The following is a 26,784-nucleotide window of genomic DNA, read 5'->3' as shown; positions in this document are numbered from 1 at the left end:
GTTCAATTAGAGAGATAAATTGTTAAGAAAAACGATAATACCATTAGGACCACATGCTTCAAACACGACATTAGAGTAAAAATTTAGAAACTATGCAACTTTAATTTTGCCTTCACCCTAAGTACACCACTAGTATGCATCATATTCCATCTTCACTCCAGCTTCAGCTCAAAAGCTTTTAACCCTAGGGGCATTTTCTTTTAACTCTAGGGGCATTTTTGTCTCTTTGAAGAATTTATCTCTAATTGAGTCAAAAATGTCCTCCAGCAAATTCTTAGTTTTTATAGTCTTTCAGTTGTGACATGTTTTTATGATATCTATCAACAAATTACACCAATTTTAAGTATTATGTAGCAAATTTTATCTTTTTTTAATGTATATACACTATACTAGTACAAAGTTTTCATAATGTATTGATCTCAGCCCGTTTACATTTTTTCATGACAGTCAGAAATTTACGTACACATACATACAAACTTTATACGCGTATATACAAACTTTATATATATGCATGCAAACTTTTATGTCTAAAATATGTACTCATAAAATTTTGGTGCGGCATAAAGTATGTCAGTATGTACACATAAAGTTTTGGTGCGGCACGGCTGCAAGAGCTACGACTGATGCGGCGGCGCAACGTAGCAGCCAGGGCGCGGTGCGGTTGCGCGCGGTGTAGGTGATAGGAGTAGGAGTGTAGGACTAAGGCTGATGCTGCGGCCAATGCATGCGGTGCAACGATGGCAAGGCGCACAGTGCAATGACGACGAGGCAAACGGCGGCCGGCATGTTTTTGGACGCAACATTCGATGTAGCTACTCGTCGTGGTGGCCACTCAACTTCCCAGCAGATTGTGGAGTGCAGCCTCATGCCCTCATCGGCTGCACCTTATCCTCATCCATCGCTGCCACCACGACCTCCATTTCTTCGGCCACCTCACCCACACCCACTCACTCGCCCTTGTCATCCGTTGGGATCAAGAGCATCCCCAGCGGATACTCCATCGCGTCCTCTATCCACAAAATAGAGGTTCGGAGTAGAAAAAAGAGCTCCAGCAGATACTCCATCCCATAATCCAAATTTAGCTCATCCTCCATCCGGGGAGAGAGAAACGTCAACTTTAGCGTTTCTCTCTCCTCACACCATCCTGTAACCGCCAGCGTCCACAACCAATCTCCCGCCCCCATTCGGATCAATGCCTTCCACCGAAGTTTCCTCTTCCTCTACTCGTTTTTGGTGGCGATGGGGACTAGAGTGGAGGAGTAAAGCTAGAGATCAAGGAAGAGGCATACCAGATCTGAAAGGAGAGGGAGGGTGTAGCCGCCCCCCGCCGGCCACCTGCCGCCGCCGAGATGCGACGCTAGCAGACGCCGTCCTTCGCCTGCTGCCTCTGCCCCTGCGCCCCTCCGTGTCGGTGCCCAACAACCCGAGCGGCGGCCGCCTCCGTCGCGCCGCCCAGCAGCCCGGCCCTCGCCCTCCCTCGTTGCTCCGCCCTGCCCCGCCGCCTTGCTCGCCGCCCGTGTCGTCCCGCATCGCCCTCGCCACTCCGTCTCCACTCGCGGGAGTAGCGGGCTACAGATCTGTAGTCAGCTGCAGCACGAACTCTAAGACGCAATGTGTGTATGACGGTGGGACTATATATTGATAGTATAGTAAGCAATTATTGTACGAATTGATTATTAGATTGACTACATATGAATTGGAGTTGATAGTGGACTATACTATTAAACTTGCTCTAAGCGAGAGGATAAGTCCGTTTGCTAGCGAGAGGATATTCGTAGCCTCTCCGTCTCCCACTCATGTACTGTAGCTCTTAGATTTTTGCTATTAATAATTTTTCTTCCATTATTATTACGATTAATAACACAGTTAAAACAGTTAAAATTTAGTAGTTTAAAATATATTCCTTAAAAACACAAATATAAGCTTAGTTAGAAGATATTACTAAAATATATAGAAGGGTGGAATATAGATGATGTAATATAGATGATCTGTTGGAATGAGAAGGAATATGAATGATGAATCTTTTTTTGGATGACCAACCATATAGATATTTGAAGGATCAAATATGGATGAGCTACTGGGGATGCTCCAAGCCAAGCCGAGCCAAATAGCCCAGCAATCCAAATTTATGTTTGGTTAGAATAAAATGCAAATTCTCTTTTCACGCCCCTAATCATGACTAACCCATCAATTTAGAAGGAGAATGTAATGGAAGTGCTATAAGTAGAAGAAAAATGCTTCTGGTTGAAAGGAGAAAAATGAAAGGAGAAAAAATTTATATCATTTTTTGGTACCGGTGTTTTTTCTGTGCTATTGATCACATTTTCTCAAATAAAATAAAATAAGTTCCATGAACATATCTACTGGCGGTATCCTCTTTCTCCCTAAACTTCTCTCTCTTTCTCTAGCCCCCCAAAACCCTCGGCAGCCGACGGCGTCGCGATCCTTCCTAATCGACGGCGGCGGTGCGGCTGGTCTGGAGCGGCGGTGCTGAGGCCGGCGGAGTCATGTAAGTAAACCTAGCCTCGTCGGAGCCGGATCCGCCGGCGATCGGCTGAGCGCTCTGCCGGATGGCCTCCTCCACGCCATCTTGTCCTCCCTCTCCACCCGGCAGGCGGTGCAGACGTGCGTGCTGTCCGAGAGGTGGAGGGATCTGTGGTGGTTTGGTTATCAGTGCTCCTCGTCTTGCTTCCCTGCGCCTGGACATTCCGTACTACACCCATAAGAACGGTGTGTTGTTAAATGGGGCGAATTCTCTTGTGGGTGCTTCTGTTAGTGTAATACCTTGCCAAATCTCGCCAGAAGGTCAAGCCACGCTTCTTTGAGGCCTGTTCAATGTGACCAATTTGGAGTTGGACGGTATTCAGGCAATGGTAAGCCCACTAGAGATATCTTTTGTTCCATGCATAACTCCATAGCTATTATAACTCCATAACAATTTGTAAGACCTGCCGACCTCGGTTAGCTGACCTTACTTTTGATATCTGAATTTCAGACAATGCTACAGGAGAAGTTCAATAAATTCCCGTTATTCGACAACCTGAGAACCTTGTCACTAGGCAGTTGTTTCAGTGATGAAGTTGATTTGAATGACAAATTCAGGGCTCTTGCAAGATTGTTGGAAATGTGTCCTAATTTGGAGAAGCTTACGTTGCAGAGTTGTTGGGTACTCAACTTTGCTCTTATCTACTTTGAATTTGTGATTTTTTGTTGTGATCCTTTCTTGCTTGACTTACTCATAAAAATTCTTTTGCTGCCAAAAGTTTTTAAGAGGTTCTGGGACTCGGAGGGCAAAGCGAAAGACCAGAACAGGTGGGCTCTGTCTCCAAAATCAGGACCAAATGTCCTTCCATTGTGAGAAATTGAAGTTGATTGAAATCAAATATGATGATTATCTTCACTATGATCACCAACTGTTTCAACTGATGTGGTGCTTCTGGAGAAACCTAAAGAAGGGTACCATCGTTCTTAGTAAAATCTCTAATGAGTTTTCTATTGTTTCTGCGGATTCTCCGAGTGAGGAGGATTCTCTTTCGGATTAGCATATACAATGCCATTACCCTGCTTGTTTAGGCGTACAACCACCAACTATTAGCACCTTATAATGGCATGGTAGAGACTAGAGAACTCTTTTGTATGCCCCATGTTGAAATTATATATGTATTAGCGCCCTTATAATGGCACGGTAGAGACTAGAGGATCGACTACTCTTTATGTTTGCCGTGTATGTAACTGATGGACTGATGTTCATTATGGAACCAGCTGTATTCATTAGCAACAAAGTATTCTCGCGTTATGTCGAATATATGCAGTTTCATCTGGGCACATATCTAATGACTCCATGTATATTAAGTACGGGGCAAGCTCTGCAAGTTCAGTTCGCTGTCAACAGATAAACATTAGCTATCGTGTGGACTGTGATAGTAATGAGATTTTAATCCAATTCGCTTATGTAACATGCTTGATCTGAGATCACGATATGAAGCCCGCTCAGTCCAACAAACTTCCATAATACTGTATTCTCTGGCATCCACTGACCACTCATCCTCACGATACCATCATTTAAAAAAAAACGAAGAAGCGAACCAATCCAACATTGCGTCTTGCCATCTTGGGCTCAGACCTCAGAGTTCACGATCCTGATACCATCATCAGCGATATCATCGGTTTTTTTTTCTAAAATCCGTTTGAATTTTGTCAATAAAAATAAAATTCAGTTTGAATTTCTTTTTTCAAAATTTGACCAAAAAAATCGAGTGAGGAAAGTCCGGAGTCCACTTAAATTGTTAACCCTGCCTTGTGCTCTTGGCGATGGCTTCCGTCAGGGAGGCCGTGGGCTTATCCGCGCGCTCGAGAAGGAGCGGGGGTTGTTGGGTTTACACCTTTTCCCCTCCCCAAATTTCGGCATCGTCTCGTCCCAAAACCATTGTGCCGCGTAAACCCTCACCTCCCCTAATCGCCGGTGGCAACCAACGACGGCGGGCGTCGCGTCGCGTCGCGTCACGCTCCTCCCCTGCGACCGGCGGCCGGCGGCGGCGACGTCTTGCGATGGATCGTCTGAGCGCGCTGCCGGATGGCCTCCTCCACGCCGTCATGTCCTTCCTCCCCGCCCGGCAGATGGCGCAGACGTGCGTGCTGTCCAAGCGGTGGGTACATCTGTGGCGCTCGGTGCCTAGCCTCAACCTCGACATCCGTGAGTTTCGTAACCTCTCAAAGGAGGAGGATGATGATGATGATGAGACATGGGGGAAGATGAAGGATTTCATCGCAAACCTGCTAATGTTCCACCACGCTCCGACGTTAGATACCTTCACCGTGTGCACCGGGGCGGTAGTTCAAGCTGCGGTTGGCAATCGCAGTCGTCGCAATCACCGTCGCAACGATGTCGACTATCCCGCTGTGGCTGACAATCGCAGTCGCGATGTCGGTAGATGGATCCGCGGCGGAATCAAGTACTGTCCCCGGGTGCTGGACGTCGCGGTCGCGCCCTCCGGTTCTGGGTGTAGGCCGCCGCCCGACCTGGGCTCAGGTTCTTGCTTCCGTCGTCTCGAGAGGCTGCGTCTTTCTTGCTTTGCTCTGGACAGCGGCTTCGCGAGGCAGGTGCGCGATAGCTGCCCCGTGCTCCGATGCTTGGAGCTCCACCGCTGTCACATTGAGTTCAGCCACATCGAGTCCAGCACGCTGAACAAGCTGGTGATTGAAGGCTGCATAGGCTGCTCTCTTAGTCTTGCTATCAGCGCTCCTCGACTTGCTTCCCTGTGCCTGGACTTATCGTACGGCGCATACAAGAATGGTGTTTCGTTAAATACTATTTCCCTTGTGGAGGCATCTGTTACTTTAAATGTTTTCCAAATCTCACCAGAAGGTGAAGCCATGCTTCTTTGCGGTCTATTCAATGTGACCAATTTGGAGTTGGAGGCTATTCATGCCAAGGTAAACCTTCCTTAATGTTTAACTCCATAAGTATTATATATGATACTCTTAGAGATTTTTGCCATCAGCAATGGTAAGATCTTCTGACATAAATTAGCTGATCTTTAGTTGTTATTAGTGTTGTAAAAGACAAATACGGTAGAAAGCCGGTGACCCCGGCTGGCGACGCAGCGCGGTATAGATGGAGGAGAGTGGAGGCGGGGGCTTCCTCTCCTTCTCCCCTCCCTTCTGTTCCCCTACCTCGCCGTCCGAGTCGGGCCGGCGCCGCATTGGTGGCGGATGGTGGCGGCGTCTCCGACTGGCGTGGCGAGGCGAGGCAGCGGCGCAGATGGAGGCGGCCGGCTGCTGGGCGATGGCGCAGGGGGCTTCCTCTCCCTCCTCCCTCCTCACTCTCTCATGTCTCGTCGGCCGAGGCGGGGCAGAACCATGTTGGAGGCGGACGACACTGTCGGCCCTAGCTGGCGAGGGTCATGGCTAGAATAGAGGCGGCTGGTGGCTGACGGTGTCGACCACGGAGATAGGGCATGGTGCGTAGAGCTTGGTGTTGATGGGGGCGTTCTGAGAGGCGGAAGGATTGACGGTGGTGGCGTGCGCAGCGGCGGCCCTAGGGACCTAGGTGGCGATGGCGGTTGGTCTTCTCGGTGGTGGTGATGGTGGCTGGTCAGCTCGGCGGCGTGCTAGGAGCGAAGCTGAGCGCAGTTGGTAGCGCCAAGGGTGGTGGCAGAGGTCAGCGACGAAGATGATGTGGCGGCGGCGGCTCCCTAATGAGATAGGCTGTGACGACAACTCGATGGAGGTTGTGGACTGCGGGGATGATGATGTTGTGGCGGCAGCTCTCCGGCGAGATAAGCTACGGCAGCTCAACGGAGGCCGTGGTTTGGCAATGGCAATTCTCTGACGAGATACGCTTCGACGACTTAGCAGTGGTCAAGTTTATATAGCAACAACAAAGGGGCAGCGTGATCGCTTTCATGTGATGTGGTGATGACTTTTGGCGGGATAAGCTGCAGCGGCTCGACGGAGATGGTACTCTGCAATGATGACGGCATGGCGGCGATGGTCGCATTCACGCCAAGGGGGCATAGATTGCCCGCCCGACTTGAAATTGATGCTTGGCAACGTGAAGGCGGTTGGATGGATTAGTTCTGTCCCTTTTCTTTGCTCATGGCAGAGCGGAGGAAATTTTACGGTTGTTGCAATGTCAATGAGAAGGTGTGGTGGCGAAAAGGCGGGCTAGCTCTGCAACCTCCGATTTTTGAAGTGTTGAGAAAAAAAATCTAGTCTTTTTTTTTCTTTTAGGTTATTTATTTTTGTGTATCTCGGTTACGAGACGTGGAGTGTATGTACTCATGTAACCTTTGGCTATGTATATCCATTTATGGATATACAGGCCGGTTTTTTATCCATTATTTAAGGGGCTTGCTTGTCAATAAGTCCATATGGGCTGCAGCTGTGCATTAATTATTTTTTTAAGAACAAACGGGATTTATCAGCCTATTAGACATGAAACAGCCTATTTATTGTGTCATGTGGCTGCATAATTGTTTTACACAGTTAATGTCACTCTGAGTTGACAATACAGCGCGGTTTGGCTAGTTTTTCGGTTAGACTACTGATTAAACAGTCTTCGCGGTCGACTTATAGTACACTGGTTTTATATATTTGAATTTCAGGTAATACTTCATGAGAAATTTGACAAATTCTCATCATTCAACAACCTGAGAACCTTGTCACTAGACGATTGTTTTCAAGGCATGGGTGATTTGAAGGAAAAATTCAAGGCTCTCGGAAGATTACTGGAAAAGTGTCCTAATTTGGAGAAGCTTACATTGCAGCATTGCTGGGTATTCAACTTTGATCTTTATCAACTTTGGTTTTATGATTATTTTTGTGGTCTTCCTTTAACATCTTACGAATCCTTATGTTTCCAATAGTTTTTAAGTGGTTCTACTCAAAGGGCAGAGATGGAGACCAGAACGAGTGGACTCTGTCTCCAAAGTCAGGACCAAGTGACCTTCCATTGTCAGAAATTGAAGTTGATTGAAATCAAACATGACAGTGAACTTTGCTGTGATCACCAACTGTTTCAACTGATGTGGGGCTTCTGGAAGGACCTAAAAAAGGCCACCATCATTCTTACCAAAATTTAGAGAAGCCTTCCTATTATAGTGGTATGGTATACTCTCAGCAGTGGTTCTCTTTAACAGACACTCAGGTTTACCACGCAATGCCATCTTTTATGCTCATTGTTTAGGGCGTGCCACCAACTACTATCAACTTTCTTTGAAATGATATATGCATTATCGTCGTTAGTAGTGGCACAATAGAGACTAGAGAGGTAGACTGCTCTTTTGTATGGCCCCTGAAAACGCTGTTGGATGGATGTAACAGACAAGTAACTTTTCCCTCAAAAAAAAAAAAAAAAAGGGACAAGTAACTGGTGATCTGTTGTTTATGGAGCCAGTAGTATTCAGCAGCAACCAAATATTCTCCTTATGTCTAATATACTTCCTCCATATTTTAATATATGACGCCGTTGACTTTTTAACCAACGTTTGACCATTTGTTTTATTTAAAAATTTTGTGAAAATATGAAAATATTTATATCATGCTTAAAGAACATTTGATGATGAATCAAGTCACAATAAAATAAATGATAATTACATAAATTTTTTTGAATATGACAAATGGTCAAATGTTGGATAAAAAATCAACAGCGTCATACATTAAAATACAGAGATAGTATTATATATGTAGCGTCGTCCACTCATGCAATAATTCCATGTATATTACCCTTGCAACTTGTGCTGGTTTGTTAGCTGCTTTTCATTGGCTTATCTAATGTTGGCTGAGTCTAGCAACATTGATTGGTACACGTGGAATTAATGTTTAGCATTTCAAATAAATCAAGCAATAATCTTGAGAGAAAAATGACATGGAGAAAAAAGTACTCTAGAGACTAGAGCTAATACTAACTGGGAGTGAGATCAGCTTGGACGCTGTTGGTGTGCTGCAGGCTTGCTGCACTTGAATCCGGAAAGAACTACAGAATTTAGCATCTAGAATGATCATCGGGGGCTCTAATTATTTTGAATAAAGGCTCCACGCACGCGTCATGGTAAATATGTGTATATAGTTTATATGCCATAAACTATATACATTTGTAATATGCCATGTTGTGCTATACAAAAATGAGGAGCATAGCTCCTTAATTTAAACAAAATCTGGAACACTTTTCGAAAAATATCATCACCAATTTTATCATTTAATAGGAAACTCAACGACAATTTTTCATGAATAAGAAACCCTAAATAGTGTGGACATAAAAAGGAGAAAGTTTAAGAATTTTCATAATAAAGTGATTTGCTATGTTAAATTAGAACTTAAAAATTAATTGCAAATTTTATTCGAATGTACTATTTTTTCTTAAGTTTCGATAAAATTTAACTAATTCTTATAAAACATTGCAAAACTTATACTACCCGTGTACTTAACATAATATCATCTTCAAAATCAAGACCAACTCCATTACACATGTTTTATCATTGTTTTAACAAACTATATATCTATAGAGATTAAATGCAGTTATACAGAAGAGTTTTCATTAAAAATTCTATTAATATGATATTTACATTTTAATAATTAAAGATATCGATATTTGACTGCACACATATTGTAGGACTCGGTTTTTCTTTTTTGGAAGGGCAGAGTAGTAATTCTCACCGCACAGAAGGCACCGTGTGCGGGTTAAAAATGAAAAAAAAATAAAAATAAACCCACCCTCTTCCTCTCCCAAAACCCTCCTGCGTCGCTCGGCAATGGACCTAGATCGGCGGCCAGAGGCGGGCCTACAACAATTCAAGGGTATTCAAATGAATACCTAAGAATTTTGGCAAAAAGACAGATATATATACTATGTATTTTATATGTGTATTCAAAAAATTAAAGAGAAGACATCAAACAGCCCATCAAGCAAAGAAACCATCTAATTTAGATGTCCTCCCCTTCTTTGTTGGCCCATTAGCACAATTAATTCACTCCATTTTACCCAACCAAAAATTCTATATACATGAACTTATGCTCAATTGTGCTATATATGTTATATATTATACAACTATTAGTATGTGATATTATATTATATGAGCCAATTGTTATGATTTTTTAGCGTAGAAAAATTTTCCCCCTATTTATTTTGAATACCCAACCTCAAAATTCTGGGACCGCCCCTATCGGCGGAGGCTGGTCTGCACCGGCGTCCTGACTCCTGAGCACGCACGCTGAGCCATGTAAGTTTGAGCCCAGCTCTTCTCAGTCGCCCTGCGCTGCCTTCTGCCTGCGACGATGGAGCCCGTCGCCAAGCGGGCCCGTACGGGCGGCGGAGGCGGATCCGCCGCCGTAGATCGCCTGAGCAGCCTGCCGGACGCCCTCCTCCACGCCGTCATGTCCTCCCTCCCGGCGCGGCAGATGGTGCAGACGTGCGTGCTGTCCAAGCGGTGGGTACATCTGTGGCGCTCGGTGCCTAGCCTCAACCTCGACAGCAGGGAATTTCTCCTACCAATATATGATAGATGGCAGAAGATGGAGGATTTCACCACCAACCTGCTCATGTTCCACCACGCTCCGACCTTAGACGCGTTCAGCATCCGTGCAGACGTAGCTGTTGGCAAGCACGGCCGCCATGTCGATAGGTGGATTCGCTGTGGTATCAAGTACTGCCCCCGAGTGCTGGACATCGCGGTCGCAACCGTTGATTCTAGGTACAGGCTGCCCGATCTGGCCTCCGGTTCTTGTCGCCTCGGAAGGTTGCATCTTTCTTATGTGGCTCTGCACAGCGGCTTCGCGAGGCAGGTGCGCGATAGCTGCCCCGTGCTCCGATGCTTGGAGCTCCACCGCTGTCTCACCAAGTTTAGCCACATTGAGTCCAGCACACTGAACAGGTTGGTCATTGAAGACTCCATGGGTGGCTCCGATAGTTTAGCTATCAGTGCTCCTCGTCTTGCTTCCCTGCGCCTGGTGGCCTTTCTGTTCCACACATACAAGAATGGTGTTTCGTTAAACGGAGCGAATTCCCTTGTGGAGGCTTCTGTTGCTGTGAAGTCTGGCCGAACCTCGCCAGAAGGTGAAGCCATGCTTCTTTGCGGCCTGTTCAGTGTTTCCAGTTTGGAGTTGAAGGGTATACAGGAACTGGTAAGCCTTCCTTATTAGCGATGTTTTTGCTCCATGAAATAGTCCACAACTATTATATATGCTACACGAAATTTTGTCATTAGCAATTTGGTACGCCTTCCTTACTAGCGATATTCGTGCTCCATTCTTAACTCCATTAGTATTGTATATGCTACTTGAGATTTTGCCCTAGCAATTGTAAGAACTTCTGACATGCATTAGCTGGTCTTTAATTTTGATAAGTGCTATAAAAAAATGAAATACGGTTGTCTGACAGATAAGGTAACCCTGAATCATCAATCAGAACAGAGACAATTAATTGCAATTATGTTAATGTATGGTGTACACATTACTGTGTGCTCATTTGATGTTAGTGCTTATTATAGACATAATACCTTTTTTTTTATCAAAACATTATTGTTTACTCAAAGGATGGCAAGATAATGGACAACTATGATAAAAAAAAGTATCATTAGTGCTCATCAATAAGTCCAGATGGGCAGCTCTGCATTAACTAAACAAACAGGATTTATCAGCCTACAAGATGGCAAACAGCCTATTTATTGTGTCATGAGGCCGCATAATTGTTTTATTCAGTTAATGTCACTCTGACTTGACAATACGATAGCTAGTTTTTCTGGTAGGACTGCAGATTAAACAGTCTTGGCGACTGGCTTTTACTACACTCGTTGAAATATCTGAATTTCAGGCAATACTTCATGAAAAATTTGATAAATCCCAATCATTCCACAACCTGAGAACCTTGTCACTAGACAATTGTTTTCAAGCTGAAGGTGATTTGAAGGACAAATTCAGGGCTCTCGGAAAGTTGCTAGAAATGTGTCCTAATTTGGAGAAGCTTACATTGCAGCATTGCTGGGTATTCAACTTTGATCTTTATCCACTTTGAATTTATGATTTATTATTATTGTTCGATCTTTCCTTGCTTAATAGTTTTTATCTTATGTTGCCAATAGTTTTTAGGAGGTTCTACTCAAAGGGCAAAGAGAAAGACCAGAACGAGTGGGCTCTGTCTCGAAAGTAAGGATCAAGTGTCCTTCCATTGTCAGAAATTGAAGTTTATTGAAATCAAACATGACAATGAATTCGGTGGTGATCACCAACTGTTTCAACTGATGTGGGCCTTCTGGAGGAACCTAAAGAATGCTACCATCATTCTTACTAAAAACTCGCTTTAGGATTCTCCATCGGGTTAGCTATGTGCAATGCCATCTTGTATTCTTGTGCCCTGCTTGTTTAGGGTGTAAAACCACCTACTATCAACTCTCTTCAAATGATATATGTATTATTCTCGTTATTAGTGGCGTAGTGGAGACTAGAGAAGTAGACTACTCTTGGGTATGCTCCTTAGAAACTTTGTTGGATGTTTATGTAACAAACAAGTAACTGATATGCTGGTGTTTACGGAACCAGTATGGGTTGATGTTTATGGAACGAATAGTATTCAGTAGCCACCAAGTATGCCTTCACGTTTAATATATACTGTATGTAGCTTCAGCTGGGCATGATGCAATAATTCCATGTATATTATCAATTTATCATACAAAACTTTGTGAAGATTTCTCTGAAACCCTAGGAGATGCAGACGTGGATGCAGCGTTGGATTCTTGGCAGCCTGTTCGACCAATTTTATCTTTACAGCGCCTTGAGGATAAGGTAAATTAGTTCAGAAGCGATGAAATTATATATCTGAATGTTTTGATGTCAGTTCTACTACAAGGTTACCATGAAGAAGTTTCACCTGTTCATATCAAGTACGTTCTGTGTGTTTCAGGTGACGTTTGTTCAGGAACCTGATGAATTATCAATGTTCTATAACCTGAAGAGAGCTTGTTGCTGTAGTATTGCTTCGTCAGCGAACGTTGTGGTATGCCCAACAAATTTAGGGCTCCGGGGATTTGTCTGCAGAAATCCCCTGAATTGTGAACCTTACTTTGCAGCATTGCATGGTACTCCTTCCATCCCATAATATAAAGGATTTTAAAGAAAAGTGACGTTTTCTAGAACTACGAATCTGGACAGTCTCATAGTCCTAGAAAGTGTTACATCTCTCTAAAATCCCTTATATTGTCACTGCTCACTACTCTTGCTCCGTTGATTTTCATTCTTTTGATCTTTTTGAACATAAATCATCGACACTTTTAAAGATTACAGCATCTCTGAACTTTTGTGGACATCTGTATAATTGTATGAGCTAGAAAGGGCAGTGGTATTTTTCATTCTCTTGATTTAGCATTCAGCAGAGCTCCTGCACTTTTTAAAGGAAAAAAAAATCACACCTCAAGATCAATTTTTTTGTGGACTAAGAGCATCTCCAACAGTCTCTCCATCCCACTCTCCAAGCCAAATTTTAGCTATTCTAGCCAAAAACGTGCTCCAACAGTCTCTCCAATCGGATGGCTAAAACCCTCTCTCCACTAGCTAAATTTGGTCACTCTATTTGGCTGGCCAATGGTAGGCCCCACATAGCTAATCTCCTCCATCCCCACACGACAACAGGGAAAGGCATGGGAGGAGCACGAGCACAACGATGAGCACGGCGACCGCCGGCCTTCGCTCGCCGCCGCACCAAGCCAGTCGCCGGCCGCCGGCCTCCGCGCAGCGCCGCCCATCGTCTCCACTCGCCGCGGCCGCGAGCCTCTGCACGGCGAGGCTCGGCAGCGCTGCCGCCGCCGCTCTCTGTTCTCCGCTGGCCTGTCGTCGCCTCACGTGCCCGCCGGCCGCCGTCGCCACATCGGAGGAGATATTGTGGGGGAGGATGCAGTAGCCCAGTAGGAGGAAGGGAGGAAGAAGTAGTAGTAGAGAATGGGTTGAAAGAGGAGGAAGAAGAGTAGTAGAGACTGACATAATGGATCCCATTTGTTATAGAGAGGGTAGATGGAGAGGCTGTTGAAAACATACAACTAGTTTGGCTAGCCAAATCAAATAGAGAGTTGGCTATTGTTTGGAGAGGCTGTTGAAGATGCTCTAAGGACTTTTCATGCGATTCTGTAAAATCTGCAATGAGGATGATGCATGTTTATCACGCTGAGGGCCCAAAAACATACGGAATTTTTATGAAGACCTAGGAATTAAAGGATTGAATCATATAATTTAATGGACATTTGTATGGAGATTTTAGATCATACATGTGTATTTCATGTGTTTCGCAATTGCATTCCTATCAAAATCATATGTTTTTTTTCTATTTCTCCATTTTTTTTCCTAACATGTACTCCATCCATCCTAAAATATAAGTATTTTTTAACTTCAACACGGTCTTTGAGATGCTACATTGACCAATAATATCTATAAAAAATATATATTTTATATAAAACGAGTTACATATTATGATAGGTTGTTTAATGATAAATCTAGTAATATCATGACTAATTTTTTTTTGCTATTAATATATTTTATTGACTTACATGTATGTTATGATCTGTCAAAAGATTTCAGAACGTCTCAAAAGGGGTGAAGACGGCGAGACGGACCTTGATTCTGTCCCTGATCCTCATGATTTCAACACTTCACAATGTCCGAATTTGAAGGTGATAGAGATCAAGTATAAATTAATATGAAAAGGAACGTGAAACTTCTAAACTTTTGTGGGACATTTGGACAAACAACGAAAAGACGGTAGTATTCACCAAAACCAGGAGTTCCCGCTCAATTGCATGGGACTATTTTCAATAGAATATATTTACAACTCCACTGATCCTAAAATAAGGTTAATTTATTTTGGCACGAAGAGAGTATACAACACCATCACTATTTTAAACTATTGTATTTTTTTACCCATGCTTACACTCTCCTACATCCGGTTCACAATGTACGGTGTTTATCTCTTTCTACTCCGAGCAATGTGATAACTTGCTCCCTCCATTCCTAAGGTCCCATTCTTTTCTGATTAAGATGCAAATTCTATCTATGTTTTCGTTAGCACTTTTTTCAAACTGCTAAACGATGGGTTTCGCGCAAAAAACTTTCTATATAAAAGCTGCTCTAAAATATTAAATAAATCCAATTTTTAAGTTTATAATAATTAAAACTCAATCAATCATACTGTAATGACTTGTCTAGTTTTACGTGTGTTAAAAAAAATGGATACGACTATGCGTCGGGCACCCAATAAAACACAAAAATCAGAAGCCTCCGCGTCAGGTCTCCATCCTAATAAATAGAACAAACAAGAACCATTACAATAAAAAAAACCCATATAGATGTAGCATAAGGCCCTGTTTCTTTCAGCTTGGAATTATTATAATCTAGATTATTGAGTCAGATTACTATAAGCTAGATTGTTATAATCTGTAGTAGAACGGTTAGTTGTTTCTTTCCTAGATTATTAGAACCTAAATTATTGGGTTTGCAAGTCTAAAGAGGAAGTGGGGTGGCATGGTGGGTAATTTTTCACCCAATAATCTGGAAAAAAAACTCACATAAATGAGCTTATCAGATTATAATAAGCTGGGCTCCAGATTATAATAAGCTACTTCAATAAGTTGTCTGTTTCTTTTAACTTACTCACAATAATCTAGATTATAATAATCCCAAGCTGAAAGAAACAGGGCCTAAGCCATGCCAACAGAATCAAAAATCAGGCACCCACGCTCCGTTGGCTGCTCATGCGCTTGTTGTGTCCTCTCAAGAGGCATTTGTGCATGCATGCTCTTCATTCTCGCTTCTTGACAAAAAAAATCAATTAAATTACGTATTTGATTTATACTTCGATTACATAATTGTACTCATTATAATACAATCTTTATAACAAAATACCACATGATTATATTTAGACACTAAAAAATATATATTTCAACCAATGAAGGTTAATTTTCACTTCAATTAAAATTATTAAAATTGGACTATGTTGCACATTTTAAGTTTTTATGTTATAGTGGATCTTTATTGTTGCGCACGATGTCGTTTGGATGTTTCAATTTTTTTTTTGATGTTTCACTAGTTTATTTACTGTAATGCTCCGCTTTTTGCGTGACGTTAAAAACTAATTCGGCAAAATCCTAATTGCGAAAATTTTCGTTCTTTGAGTGTTGAGTCTAAGTTGTGCCAAAGATCTCAATTTAAATCCCTCCCTTGTCTCGATACCCTGTTATCAAAGATCGTCTCCTCAAAATTTCCATCCCAATATAGTCCCGAAGCTCGATTCCTTCTATTCGGAATCCCCTCCTGGAACCCCATCCGTGAACTTTGTCGAATGCCCGAACCCTAACTCTGTCCAGGGATTCACCTTCGTGTCATAAACTCTCTCCTTGGTTCCTTCAAACCGATTCTCAAATTCGAATTCAACCTCTCAGGTTTTGATTCATCTATCTTTCTCTCTTTATCGGTTCGTCAATCTACCCTTGTTTTATTTCTCGAACTTCTGACCCAAGTCTGAATATGCAAATCGAGATCACTTCCACCCTTGAACTCTAAACCCCAAGATTCAATCCCTTTCGCCTTGAGTTCTCCCCAAAATGATTTCCGTTCCGAAATAATCTCGAAGTCCGAACCCTTCTATTCATACTTCTCACCAAAATCCTTACCCACATATCTCGTTGAGTAGTCAAACTCAAACTCCCAAGTTACACTCTCTTTCTCTAAATTATCCATCTCCCTTTGACTCGCCTCCGAATATTGTTCCCTTCCTTGACTCCTTCCTATTCTCCCGAGACCGAGTATCAACCTCGAAATTCGAATCCAGACTCCAAACCTAAAACCTCCCAATTAAATCTCTCTGTGAAAGTCTATTTAACCTCCCTCATAGGTTGGATTCATTCATCCTTTTTCCGGTCCCCCCCTCTTCCTTCTCTTCCATCCCATCTCTCTCTGAGTCTCGACCTATCCATCTGTCTATCCGTCCCTCTACCTATCAACCTATCTTTCTGTCTATCTATCTATCCATGGCATTCTACCGCTATCTCCCTTGTTCCATTTTTGAATAATGATCTTCCCTTTTTGAAATCCTCTGAAATAATCCTTCGTGCCGCCAAATATAAATCTACCCCAAAAATACCAAAATTCCCGCTTTAAAGCCCCACCTTGGTCAAATCCCAACTCAAATGCCCCTCAAATTCCTTAAAAGGAAGTTCCAGAAAAAGTCTATTTTATCTCTCTCGTGATGATTTGGGCCGAAACCTGCCGCTGGCCCATCTCTCCTCAGCTCCCTCCATCTCCACGTGCGTCGCACGTGACCACCGGTCTGTCCCTTCCCTCTCTCGGACGTTCTCTCGCTCTCTCGTCCTCTTCCTCTCTCTCGCTGTCTCTCTCTCTCGTTCGATCTCTCTCTCCCACGCCAGCGCTGCCGCCATCGCCGATTTCCCGCTGCCGCCATTCGATTTTCGGCTATGCCGCTCGTTCCCTCGCGCGCGCGCGCTCGTGACCGACCGCCCGGTCGCCGCCACCGTCAGCGCCTGCGCTACGCTGCCGCTCGGCCCCGCTGCCTGCCGCGAGCTCTGCAGCGCGTTCCCGAGCCGCTCCACGCGTGTCCTGCCAAAACCGTGAGGCCGAGCTCCCGCTCCCATCCCTCTCCCTCCCCAACTCGGCAAAGAGAAGAGCTCACTTTTTTCCCCTCCTTTTCCACTTTTGCCCGACACCACCGGCGTCATCACCTGTCGCCGTCTTGGCTGCACGCGTCGATGACCGCTAGCTCGCTCTCCTTGACCGCCAATGTCGGTTCTTTCTCCCTAAACCGACATTGCCATCTATTAAACCGAGCCGCCCCATCTCCCTCTCGTTCATTCCCTCGCCACCACCGTGCCTTTGCCGCCTTGCTACCGCCGTCCTCGCCTCCCTCCTCCACCGCGCGTGCTGGTGAAGCCGGCGTGCGCGCGAGGAGCTGATGCGGGACTCCAGGTGCCGTTTCCTTCCCCTTCCCCGGCCCGAGGCCGGAGAGCTCGCTCCCGCGTCGTCGGCCGCTCGTCACAACGTCCGTCTCGGCTCGGTAGTGCATCTCCCGTTCTCCCTCCTCGCTCCCTCTCCTCTCCTTAGCTCTGGGCAGTAGTGCGAGTAGCCTTCCAGTAGCAAGCTGGCGCCGCCCCGACCGCCGCCGCTGCTCACCGTAGGCTCGCCGCTGTCGCCACCCAAACTCGGTAGTAGCCGCTCGTCGCCGGCCTTCCTCGGTGTAGCTCCACCCAATCCGACTCTAGAAATGAACTCAGGAGATCGCGTAGATGCTCAAGTCCCCAGGAATCGAGCTCTCGTCGCATCGTCGTCGTTTCCCTCTTTTGCCGCCGCCGGCAAGCGCCGCCGCGATTCGTCGCCGCCGGCCTCTCTCCGGCGAATCCGAACCGGTGGCTCATTCCCTCTCATCCGTCCCATCGTTCAGGTGTACTCCCTCTCTCTCGAATCGTCGCGACGAGCTCCGGGGAACTCGGCCGCCGTCCGTCGTCCATCTCGGCCGCCCCTTCTTCCTCCTCCCGCCGGCCCGCATGGCTGCCATGTAGGCGACATCTCGGTGCTACCTCGGCCTTGACCGGGCCAAGCCGGTCAGCCGCCCCCTCCCTCCGTCTTCCTTCCCGTGCGCGCGGTCCACGGCAAGCCGTGCGGCTGCACGTGGGCCCGCCGCCATCCGTCCACCCGGCCCACCGCGCCCGAACCACGCGCACCCGAAACCCTAGCGCCCGCCCCCGCGTGCGCCCTCCCCACCGTGAACCCAACCACCGCCATGTGGGTCCCGCGCGGAGGACCGCGTCCACCTGCGTCGGCCTCTCTCTCTATCTCCCCGCGCCCCCTCTCTTGGGCCGCCCCTCCCGCGCCCGCGCCGGCCCATTAGGTCCGGCCAAGCCGCATAAACCCCTCGGGCCGCGCCTAAGCCGCCCGAGGAAGTCTATATGGCATCCCTCCTTTATTTTTCAAGGGATTTAATAAACCCTTTTTCCCCTATTCCATAAATCAATTCCTTATTCCCAAAATTCCATAAATCATTTCCTTGGTCCCGCACGTCAGTGACGGTCAATAATATTCTTGAGAATATTATTTCTATAAATTTCATAAATCAATTTCCCCTTGTTCCACAAATATCTTCCTTTGCCCAGAAATTCCAATTAAACTTCCAAAATTTATATCTCTCAATCCGTAGCTCTGATTGACTCCGTTCAACTTCCAGTATTTCCATAAAATTGAGATCTATTTAATGGCGCTACTAATTAGTCTAAATAGGATCCTTCTTTTGGTCTTTTATTTAGGTTTTCGATTGTTTGCGTATAGTTGCGGTTACCGGATTTTCGTCGATCGCGGGTTTTCTCGAAGATTCCTGAAGCTTCGTGAAGACCTTGAGCAAGGCAAGTCACCCTTTGACCAATTGCTCCTATAATTGGAAAATCATTATTATTTTGTTTGCAACTTGCATTATTAGAATCACACACTCAACTTGCTTGGCCTCGGTATACGTGCCAAACCGACGGACCTACCCAGTAGTCGCACTAATTCCTATAGGTTGTACTACCCTGATTTCCTTGTCGCTCCACCTTTGTGGTACCTCGGTATCCGTGCTCTCTGAGCGCGTATACCAAATATCCCACATACACCGTTGTTTGTCGAAAACTTGGGAAATGGGTTTGAGAAGCCTTGAAAACCCGACATGTGGCGTCGGTGTGTTTGAAAATAAAATGGATTGTGAAAACTCGCGATGCGGGGGTTGTGCCTATGTGGCACTGTCCCGTATTCGCATATAAGGACCGATTCCTGTGGGAAATTCATCCGAGCATATAACAAGTGCGACCACACGGGTGCAATGGGACGCCCTTGGCTGAGTAATTTGCTAATCGGTGGAGCCATGATGCCAAGAGACATGTGGATTCAACGGGGTGGTGTCGGGGAGAACCCTCGGGCTTCCTGGCACAGTATGGTCTGGGACCTAATCTGGTGTTGTTCTGGGACCCCTCTTGTTGGCATATGGTGAACCTGTGTCGGCTTTCGAAATGCCTTGACATGAAAGCCTTAAGGTCTCCCGACGTGGCTGATCTCATGGGCTGGGTGATCCGGGTTAGTAATGTCGTGTGGGTAAAGTGTACCCCCTCTGCAGAGGTTAATTAACTGTTTGAACAGCCGTGCCCGCGGACATGGGCGGATGTGAGGTGTTTCCTGTAGCGTAGATTTGTTTGCCTGTGCTTTGTGAAAAGTTGTTGTGATGTGGGAATCGTTACCAGAATCAGCCTATGTGGCAGATGGATGACCTGAGTGGTCAAGAAACGAATCTGTGTGATTCGGGATGTCTACGGGCATCATAGACTAGGCTTCCCGAGTGGAAGCGGATTGTTGTGCTGCTGGGCAGCTGGACTCTGGGAGTCCGAGAAAATGAAAAAGGCTCTGGGAGCCGATTAATCAAGTGGAATGGCTCTGGGAGCCGAGAAGTAATGATCTGACCTGGGAGGTCGGTACATTACCAAATGAGCTGTTGAAAAACATCTCTTAAAGTCGAATCGAGACGCAAGTCTCTTTTCGGCCCAAACTTAGAAAGAAAAAAATCACTTAGTGATTTCAAAATGATTTCAAAACAAAAGATTTGCAAAAACAACCTTGCCTCTCTTCCAAGCTTGCATCAAACACCTAAATTCCCGTGACTTGCTGAGTACGAAAGTACTCACCCTTGCTCTATATAAATATATATAGTTCCTCCGCCCGGAAGTTGAAGATGAAGTAAAGTGAAGATTAGGGTTTCGTCCTGGTTCCCAGCCGTCGCCTGTGGTGTTGGGTGTTAGTCCGTTGGTTCCGCTGCTGCCGCTGTTGTTGGTGTTTCCTCGTCCGCGTCGTCGGTTGAAATCTCGGGCTGTTCTGAGCTGCAACCTAAGTTAAGGTAAATAAGTCCTCTATTTATTTTAAGGATTGCAATGATTCATATTTGTCACCGTGGGTACCAGCGCTATGTCCTGGGACTGGTACTGAAATCGCGGTTTCTTAGGAAGCGGTTCGCGCCGTTTTTCCTACAACACGCTCCTGTCAAGTGCCGTTGTACGGCGATGCCGGATTGGGGTGTGACATTTACAAATTTTGCACGTGGTGTTCCTTGCATGTTTCATCATGTACTAGCCATTCAGCGACTCTGATTGTCGGCATATCTTGCTTGTATGAATGGATCATTTATCATGATATTGACAGCTCGGTTTTGTAAGTAAGTTACTTCCTCCATTCTAAAATATACTCGGTTCAGTTCTATATAGGAGCATTTGTAATTTGTTTAGTAAAGATTAAGATTAATGAGGAAAAATATTTGCTTTCAATCATCTTATTGTCAAATTTTGAATTGCTTGTATTATATTCCTCATCTAAACATCTGATTGACTACAAATGTACTGATTTCCGTGAATCGGAACCAGTGTCTTTTTAGTGATTAATAAGAGGGGTAAAATTAAATGGAGCAACATTTGTATGATTGAAAAAAAAAAGTAGGCGAAGGAATTAAATATGATATCATTGCAGTTGGTTGAGATGAGGGAGTATATGTAGAAGTAGCTATGTTTTATGATAAATTTTGAATATTAAATAATGCTATTTTTAGTACGGAGGGAGGAATATCATTAAGTGCTTATAGGGGTAAGGCATGCATGTGTTTGTTTATTATGGGGACGAGTGTACTCGTTTGTATATGAGCTCACATATTTGTCCTGTGTTTAGAAAAATGGTACACTATGGATGCTGATCATGCCGCTTAGGTGTTGAGTGCTCTAATACCAAGCAAAATTGTAACATAGTATTTATATACGTACTCTATCCTACATTATAGATATAAACCTACATATAAGAAAAGCTTACATGGTGGCATCATATAGAATGAATTGGAAAATAATAAAATTTGCAGATAAACATATATCTATTTAAACTTTGATGCTCAGACATTACATATGGAGAAATGGAATGTGATCTAATGCTAATTTGCTACAAATCACTTATTGAGGATAATCATGGATGTTAATAAATTCAGTATGAATTTATAGCTGAGTATTTTTTTTCCTTTATTTAATCTGGAGATTAATTAACCAAACATAGTGTTAACTTTTTTTTTATAGAAGCTTCTTGATTGGTCCAATGGTTTTCTATTCTCATAAATGAGTCCTGATAGATCCGAGGAGTTCTTGAGCTATCAGGCTGGATGAAATCAAACTAGGGTTTACTTACTAGAGAGGAAACAAGAAGGGATATGGTAGGGGATCTCACCAGATATAGGGCCTTCGCGGCGAAGTGCAGCGGCAGAGGTTCGTAGACGTCGCCGGCTCGCCGGAGGGGAAGCACAAGCGCCCCCCTTTCTCACTGTCACAGTGGCACAGTCCCACTTCTCCGAGGGTAAAGAGGAGGACAATTTGGGCCGAAACCGTACCGGGCTCAATTCTATGGCCCAACTGATAATTGCACCCTAAATTTTTATTTTCATTTTGTTGGAATACAGGATTAGAGATGAGTGTGACCTTGACCCCGGGTACACTTCCACAGTGAACTACTCCCTCCATTCCAAATTTTTTTACATATAGTTTTTTTAGTTTATTCCTAAATGATCTATATATTTGTGTTCATTTATTAGGTCTATTCGTTATTTGTGCATTGGAGAGGAGTAAATGAACATTGATGCATGCATCCATGCACACATGTATTTATAACCCACATGCAATATTTTGATTTGCTATTGGCTAGGAAATAGTGGGGATGGTGCATGCATTGAGTTTGTTGCTAGAGTAAATATAGTATGAGAGAGTTATTAGCTTTTCTTGATCTTGGTGTACCTATGAAATATGTAAATCAATTTGGAATGGAGGGAGTAACGCTTTACAAAATACAGCACAACATGCTGATTAGTCTCTCCCTCACTCTCTCTCTCTCTCTCTCTCTCTCTGAAAGATCACAAACATACTGATCACTTAGCTTTCTTCATTATGTCTATATGTATGAGTTTCAATTGAAGGATGGTTGAATCGAAAATAACACAAAACTAAATAATTCATGCTTTGTGCGGTTGTGCCTAGCAAAAATAAGCGCACGCCCATGAAAGAGATTCCAAACAGGAGCTGATCATCAGAAAGCAACAGCACGCGTTACTTGCTGAGATCATGATGAATGATGATCCAGAACTAGTTGACAGAAATGTGCAGCATGCAGGAGTACGAATCAAAGAACCGATACCATAGGGCATACACTGAACAGCATCATCGAGAAACGAGACAGAAGCACACGCTCGCCCTTACAGGATAACAGTACATGAATTCGTCTGAAACTAGAACATTCTGAAAAGAAATGGCAAGTTCATTTAGAAAGCGGAAAACGGTAATGCTACTCAGAATCGGACCCAAATTGAGTTCCTACGTTCTTAATGGTTATTGTATTCATCAAATGGCTTCCAGCAATGTCTAGCAAAGTATTGACCAGTTGGCAAACATCATCCGTATCCTCGTACAAGATTTCAGTACGCTTCAACTTTCGACATCGAATCTTCAACAGGTCCTTAGACTTGCTCGACTTGGTCTTTCTTTTCCCTATATCGGAACTTTTGGAGGCCTTCGCAGCGCACAATGATTTGTATAAGCTATCAAACTCAATCAAGTGAGAATAAAAATAAATGAAGGCAAATTTACCTTGCAGCACCGCATAGTGAGCTTCTCCAAATTAGGAGACTTCTTAAGAAGGTGCCACAATATCCCGAAATTGTCACCTAGATCACACTTTTCCAGCAACAAGGTTCTTAGGTTTTTGAATGTAGGGAATTCAAATGGTCCCTCATTTGGCATCACCTAAAAGATAGAAAAATAGAACTCAATAAACAAGTACTTGAAACCAACCTGTTTCATTGTAAAATGAAAGAGAGGAAACTTATAATTTTGGTTTTAACTGTATGGCCCAACAAAGTTACTAGCATAGACTTTAGAGTGCAGAGTAATTTCGTTATTAGTGTTGCTCTTTTTTTGAGCGAACATCGTGAGTTTGTAACTCAGCTCGCCTTGCTCACAAGTGTTACAGAACAAAATAACAAGAACAAATGACTTATTTGGAATATCACAGCAAAAATAAAACTTTGAGATATCACAGCACAAAGAAAACTTAATTACCATCTCAAAGTTTTGTAACCATAATCACGATGCACATTCTCTAAGACCAAAAAGACTAATCAGGACCAGGGCCAGTGCTCCTTGCTGGCTTTCATCGGACAATAGAAAAAACTAACATACGGTAAGAAACACACACTATAGATAACAATATAATTATCCGATCTTAACAAGTACAGCTTTATTTAGTACTGGATCAGTTGTAAGAAAGGTAAAATCAAGCATCAAGCTAGACATGCATCGAAATACAAGCTATAAGTAATAATCACCACAAAAGATCAGATGTGGATCTTTGGTCTAAGATAATAAGAGTTGCAAGATAAATACATATATCATTATCCAGGATAGAAAGGCATACCATCATATTGAAGCCCACCAGCACAAGATTTGTGACATTAAGTAGATTGCTAAGAAGCGTGCATTGCTTGCTGCGGTTATTTTTGTGAGAACTGTAATTGTTGAGATGTATTGATGCTTTCACGAGGTACCGCATTTGGTCTGAAATCTGGAAGTTTGCAAAGCTGAGTTCTAGGAGCAGAGAAGCAAGATTAGGAGCTTCTATAGTCAGCGGACCAAGAGGGCTTGGACTTCCCGCCGGTGATAGAATTGGTTCTTAGGGTGAACCTTACCAAAATTTGGCAATGCCTAAAATTTAGATAAATTGGTAACATTGTTAAAATTTTGATAGGATTGATACCAAAATTCTATACACACTACCAATATTTGAACAGGCCCATAGATTTTTGTTAGAATGTGGGGTTTTTTTTGTTCATGCCTGATTGATGATTTGCAGGGTTGGCTTATTCTGCATCCATGGCGACCGCGAGGAAGAGGAGCTGTCCAGACACCATCTCCACCGGCGACCGACCGGCTGAGCGCGCTGCCGGACGCCCTCCTCCACACCATCCTCTCCTCACTCAAGGGCCGACAGATGGTTCAGACGAGCGTGCTCTCCAAGAGGTGGAGGCATCTTTGGCGCTCCGTGCCATGCCTCGACATCGACCAGAGAGAGTTCGCGGCCGCCAGTGAGAATTGGGCAATCTCCCGAAGTGACCTTGAAAAGTTTGAGGATTTTGCAGATAATGTGCTGGCCTATCGCTGTGGATCGCCCGCGAAATTGGACACATTCCGACTTCGCATATGTGACAGATATCATTCTCTCCGTTCTTCAGATACTGATAGATGGATTCGGCGCGGCCTCAAGTGCTCCCCGAGAGAGTTTCACTTGCATTTTGATTACAGATATGACTCCTATTTGCTTGAGATGCATAAGTTGGGTTCCAATTATGGCTGCCTCACCAAGTTGCACCTTACTAATGTTTCATTGCATGAATGCTTCATGGAGCACATCACTACTGTTTGCACCCTTCTGGAAGTTCTAGAGCTCAACAGATGTAGTCTCTATCTCCAAGAAATTACACATCCCAAGCTGAAGAATTTGGTTCTGCATGGGCCTGCAGTGTATGATGAAGACGAACTTCCAGTTGGTGCAAATGCAAAATGTTATAAGGAGCTAATTATCAGGGCTCCTTGTCTTACTTATCTGAATTTAGTGCTTCCAGTTGACATGCGTCAAATTTCTTTAAAGGATGCCGTCTCTTGTCAGAGCATCAATCCGTTTCAGTGTTGTCTTTCCGTGCAAATGCAACTTTCTTAACGTGTTGTTTAATGTGACAAGTCTAGAATTGTCGGGTTTCCGTGAAATGGTGAGTCCTCTGTTTCTAATACATGTCTCCTGTAAGCACTTATGTTAGTTGAGCATCTAAATGTTTTCTCGCTAACTTTCCACTCAATAGATCATGTGGCAAAAGGATATGGGGTGTTGAGAAATTCTGAGCTGAAATAGATGCACAAATGTCTCAATTGATCTTTAGCTAGATGCCTACCTTGCTTAATCTTTGTATCCTATGGGCTATGTGCTTTTCATTTCTTGTAAGCAATGCAACTGCATTCATCAGAGGCTACAGGCTAACGAGTATGTTTGAATGCTGCTCCCTTCTTCACCCCTTGTATAAAAAAACATCGCTCCTAGTTCCTTCAGTTTTTTCTTAGGAGGAATTTTAGTAAGCAATGCTAATGCTAAAATTATTGTGCTCTCTTTATTTATGCTTGCTACTAAGTTAATGCAACTGCAACGAAACATGTATGCTTCTCTTTTTCTAAAAATTTATTGGCAACCAACTGTTGCTTAGTTTATTAACTGTAATATTATCCTAATTTCAGGTGCGGCTGGAGTTCAATCAAGTCGAATTCCATGCATTCAAAAACCTGAGGACCTTGTTGCTGGATAGATGCCGTCCGAGTTACAACAATGAGTTATTGCGTCACCTTCTCCAGAACTCTCCTAATCTTGAGAAGCTCACTGTGCATTGCTGCAAGGTATTTCTTTGTATAGTCCTTCAGTTCACAGTAACTCTTGCTGAATTGTGTTTGCTGATTAACTCATATGAAACCTTTTGTCTAGCAGTTCTCAAAAGGTTCCCTGGAGTGGAGGAAATCATCCCAGCATAAGAACCAGGTGAACTGTAGGAAGCTGAAGTCTACTGAAATCATATACAAGGACATTGATGATGTTCGTGAGCTTGTCGATCTTTTGCTGGACGTCTCAGGGCACCTACCGAAGAACACTATAGCGCTCACCAAAATATGAAGGAATTATCAGCCTGAAGCCCTGAACCTGACTAGTCCTCCCACTATCTGGTTTCCATCGATACCTTCTATTTGCAGATGTACTGTTTATTGCAAATCTAATGCTAAGGTCCTATTCCTGAATCTAATCTAGATGGTGGTAGGACTCCTAAGCCTCCTGCATGTCTTGTTTGTGCATCGTGGTGAACTGTTTAGTAGCGTTTAATTGCAGGCTCAAGGAGACCAACAAAAGCCATGGAAGGTTTTGAGGTATTATATATTCATGGGTTGTAAAAGCTACTACTGACTATAACAAAATAAGTTTGTAATGCCTAAGCAATTTAGCCATTATCATGAGTGCTGCCAGACTTTGGTATAGCCTGTCAATTTGACAGTATTCTTACCAAACCTTCTGGGAAAAAAAAGAAAAAAAAAGCATGAATTGCAAAGGTGCTCCAAAATTCTGGTAGCATATTTCTCTCCTATCTACAGGATATGGTATGCCAGGTCCATCAAAGCCCATGGATAT

The 26,784-nt window shown here is 43.9% G+C and overlaps 3 protein-coding genes and 1 long non-coding RNA gene across 4 annotated transcripts; all 4 read left to right on the top strand.

Annotated features, from left to right (window-relative positions):
* The first annotated feature begins 2,328 nt into the window (after positions 1-2,328).
* LOC107280721 (uncharacterized) lies at positions 2,329-3,827 on the top strand. Its single transcript, XR_001545277.3, has 3 exons — positions 2,329-2,873; positions 2,996-3,166; positions 3,264-3,827. It is a non-coding gene; the product is annotated as an uncharacterized lncRNA (long non-coding RNA).
* Positions 3,828-4,548: 721 nt separating this feature from the next.
* Positions 4,549-7,799, top strand: LOC107275339 (MEIOTIC F-BOX protein MOF). Its single transcript, XM_015779360.3, has 5 exons — positions 4,549-5,433; positions 6,099-6,159; positions 6,605-6,645; positions 7,107-7,277; positions 7,368-7,799. Exons 1-5 carry the CDS (start codon positions 4,549-4,551, stop codon positions 7,581-7,583), a joined length of 1,374 nt encoding a protein of 457 aa, XP_015634846.3. The 3' UTR covers positions 7,584-7,799.
* Positions 7,800-9,663: 1,864 nt separating this feature from the next.
* LOC136355953 (MEIOTIC F-BOX protein MOF-like) lies at positions 9,664-14,180 on the top strand. The gene is made up of 6 exons (XM_066309260.1): positions 9,664-10,620; positions 11,309-11,479; positions 11,577-11,640; positions 12,179-12,276; positions 12,395-12,487; positions 14,052-14,180. Exons 1-6 carry the CDS (start codon positions 9,775-9,777, stop codon positions 14,178-14,180), a joined length of 1,401 nt encoding a protein of 466 aa, XP_066165357.1. The 5' UTR covers positions 9,664-9,774.
* Positions 14,181-22,821: 8,641 nt separating this feature from the next.
* LOC107278531 (MEIOTIC F-BOX protein MOF) lies at positions 22,822-26,277 on the top strand. Its single transcript, XM_066309681.1, has 5 exons — positions 22,822-22,851; positions 24,421-25,088; positions 25,216-25,333; positions 25,851-26,006; positions 26,095-26,277. The coding sequence occupies exons 1-5, from the start codon at positions 22,822-22,824 to the stop codon at positions 26,275-26,277; spliced, it is 1,155 nt and encodes a 384-aa protein (XP_066165778.1).
* Positions 26,278-26,784: the final 507 nt, after the last annotated feature.

Source organism: Oryza sativa, chromosome 4, assembly GCF_034140825.1.
Source record: "Oryza sativa Japonica Group chromosome 4, ASM3414082v1".
In the NCBI taxonomy this organism is placed as follows: Eukaryota; Viridiplantae; Streptophyta; class Magnoliopsida; order Poales; family Poaceae; genus Oryza; species Oryza sativa.
This window is presented reverse-complemented; position numbering and strand designations above follow the sequence as displayed.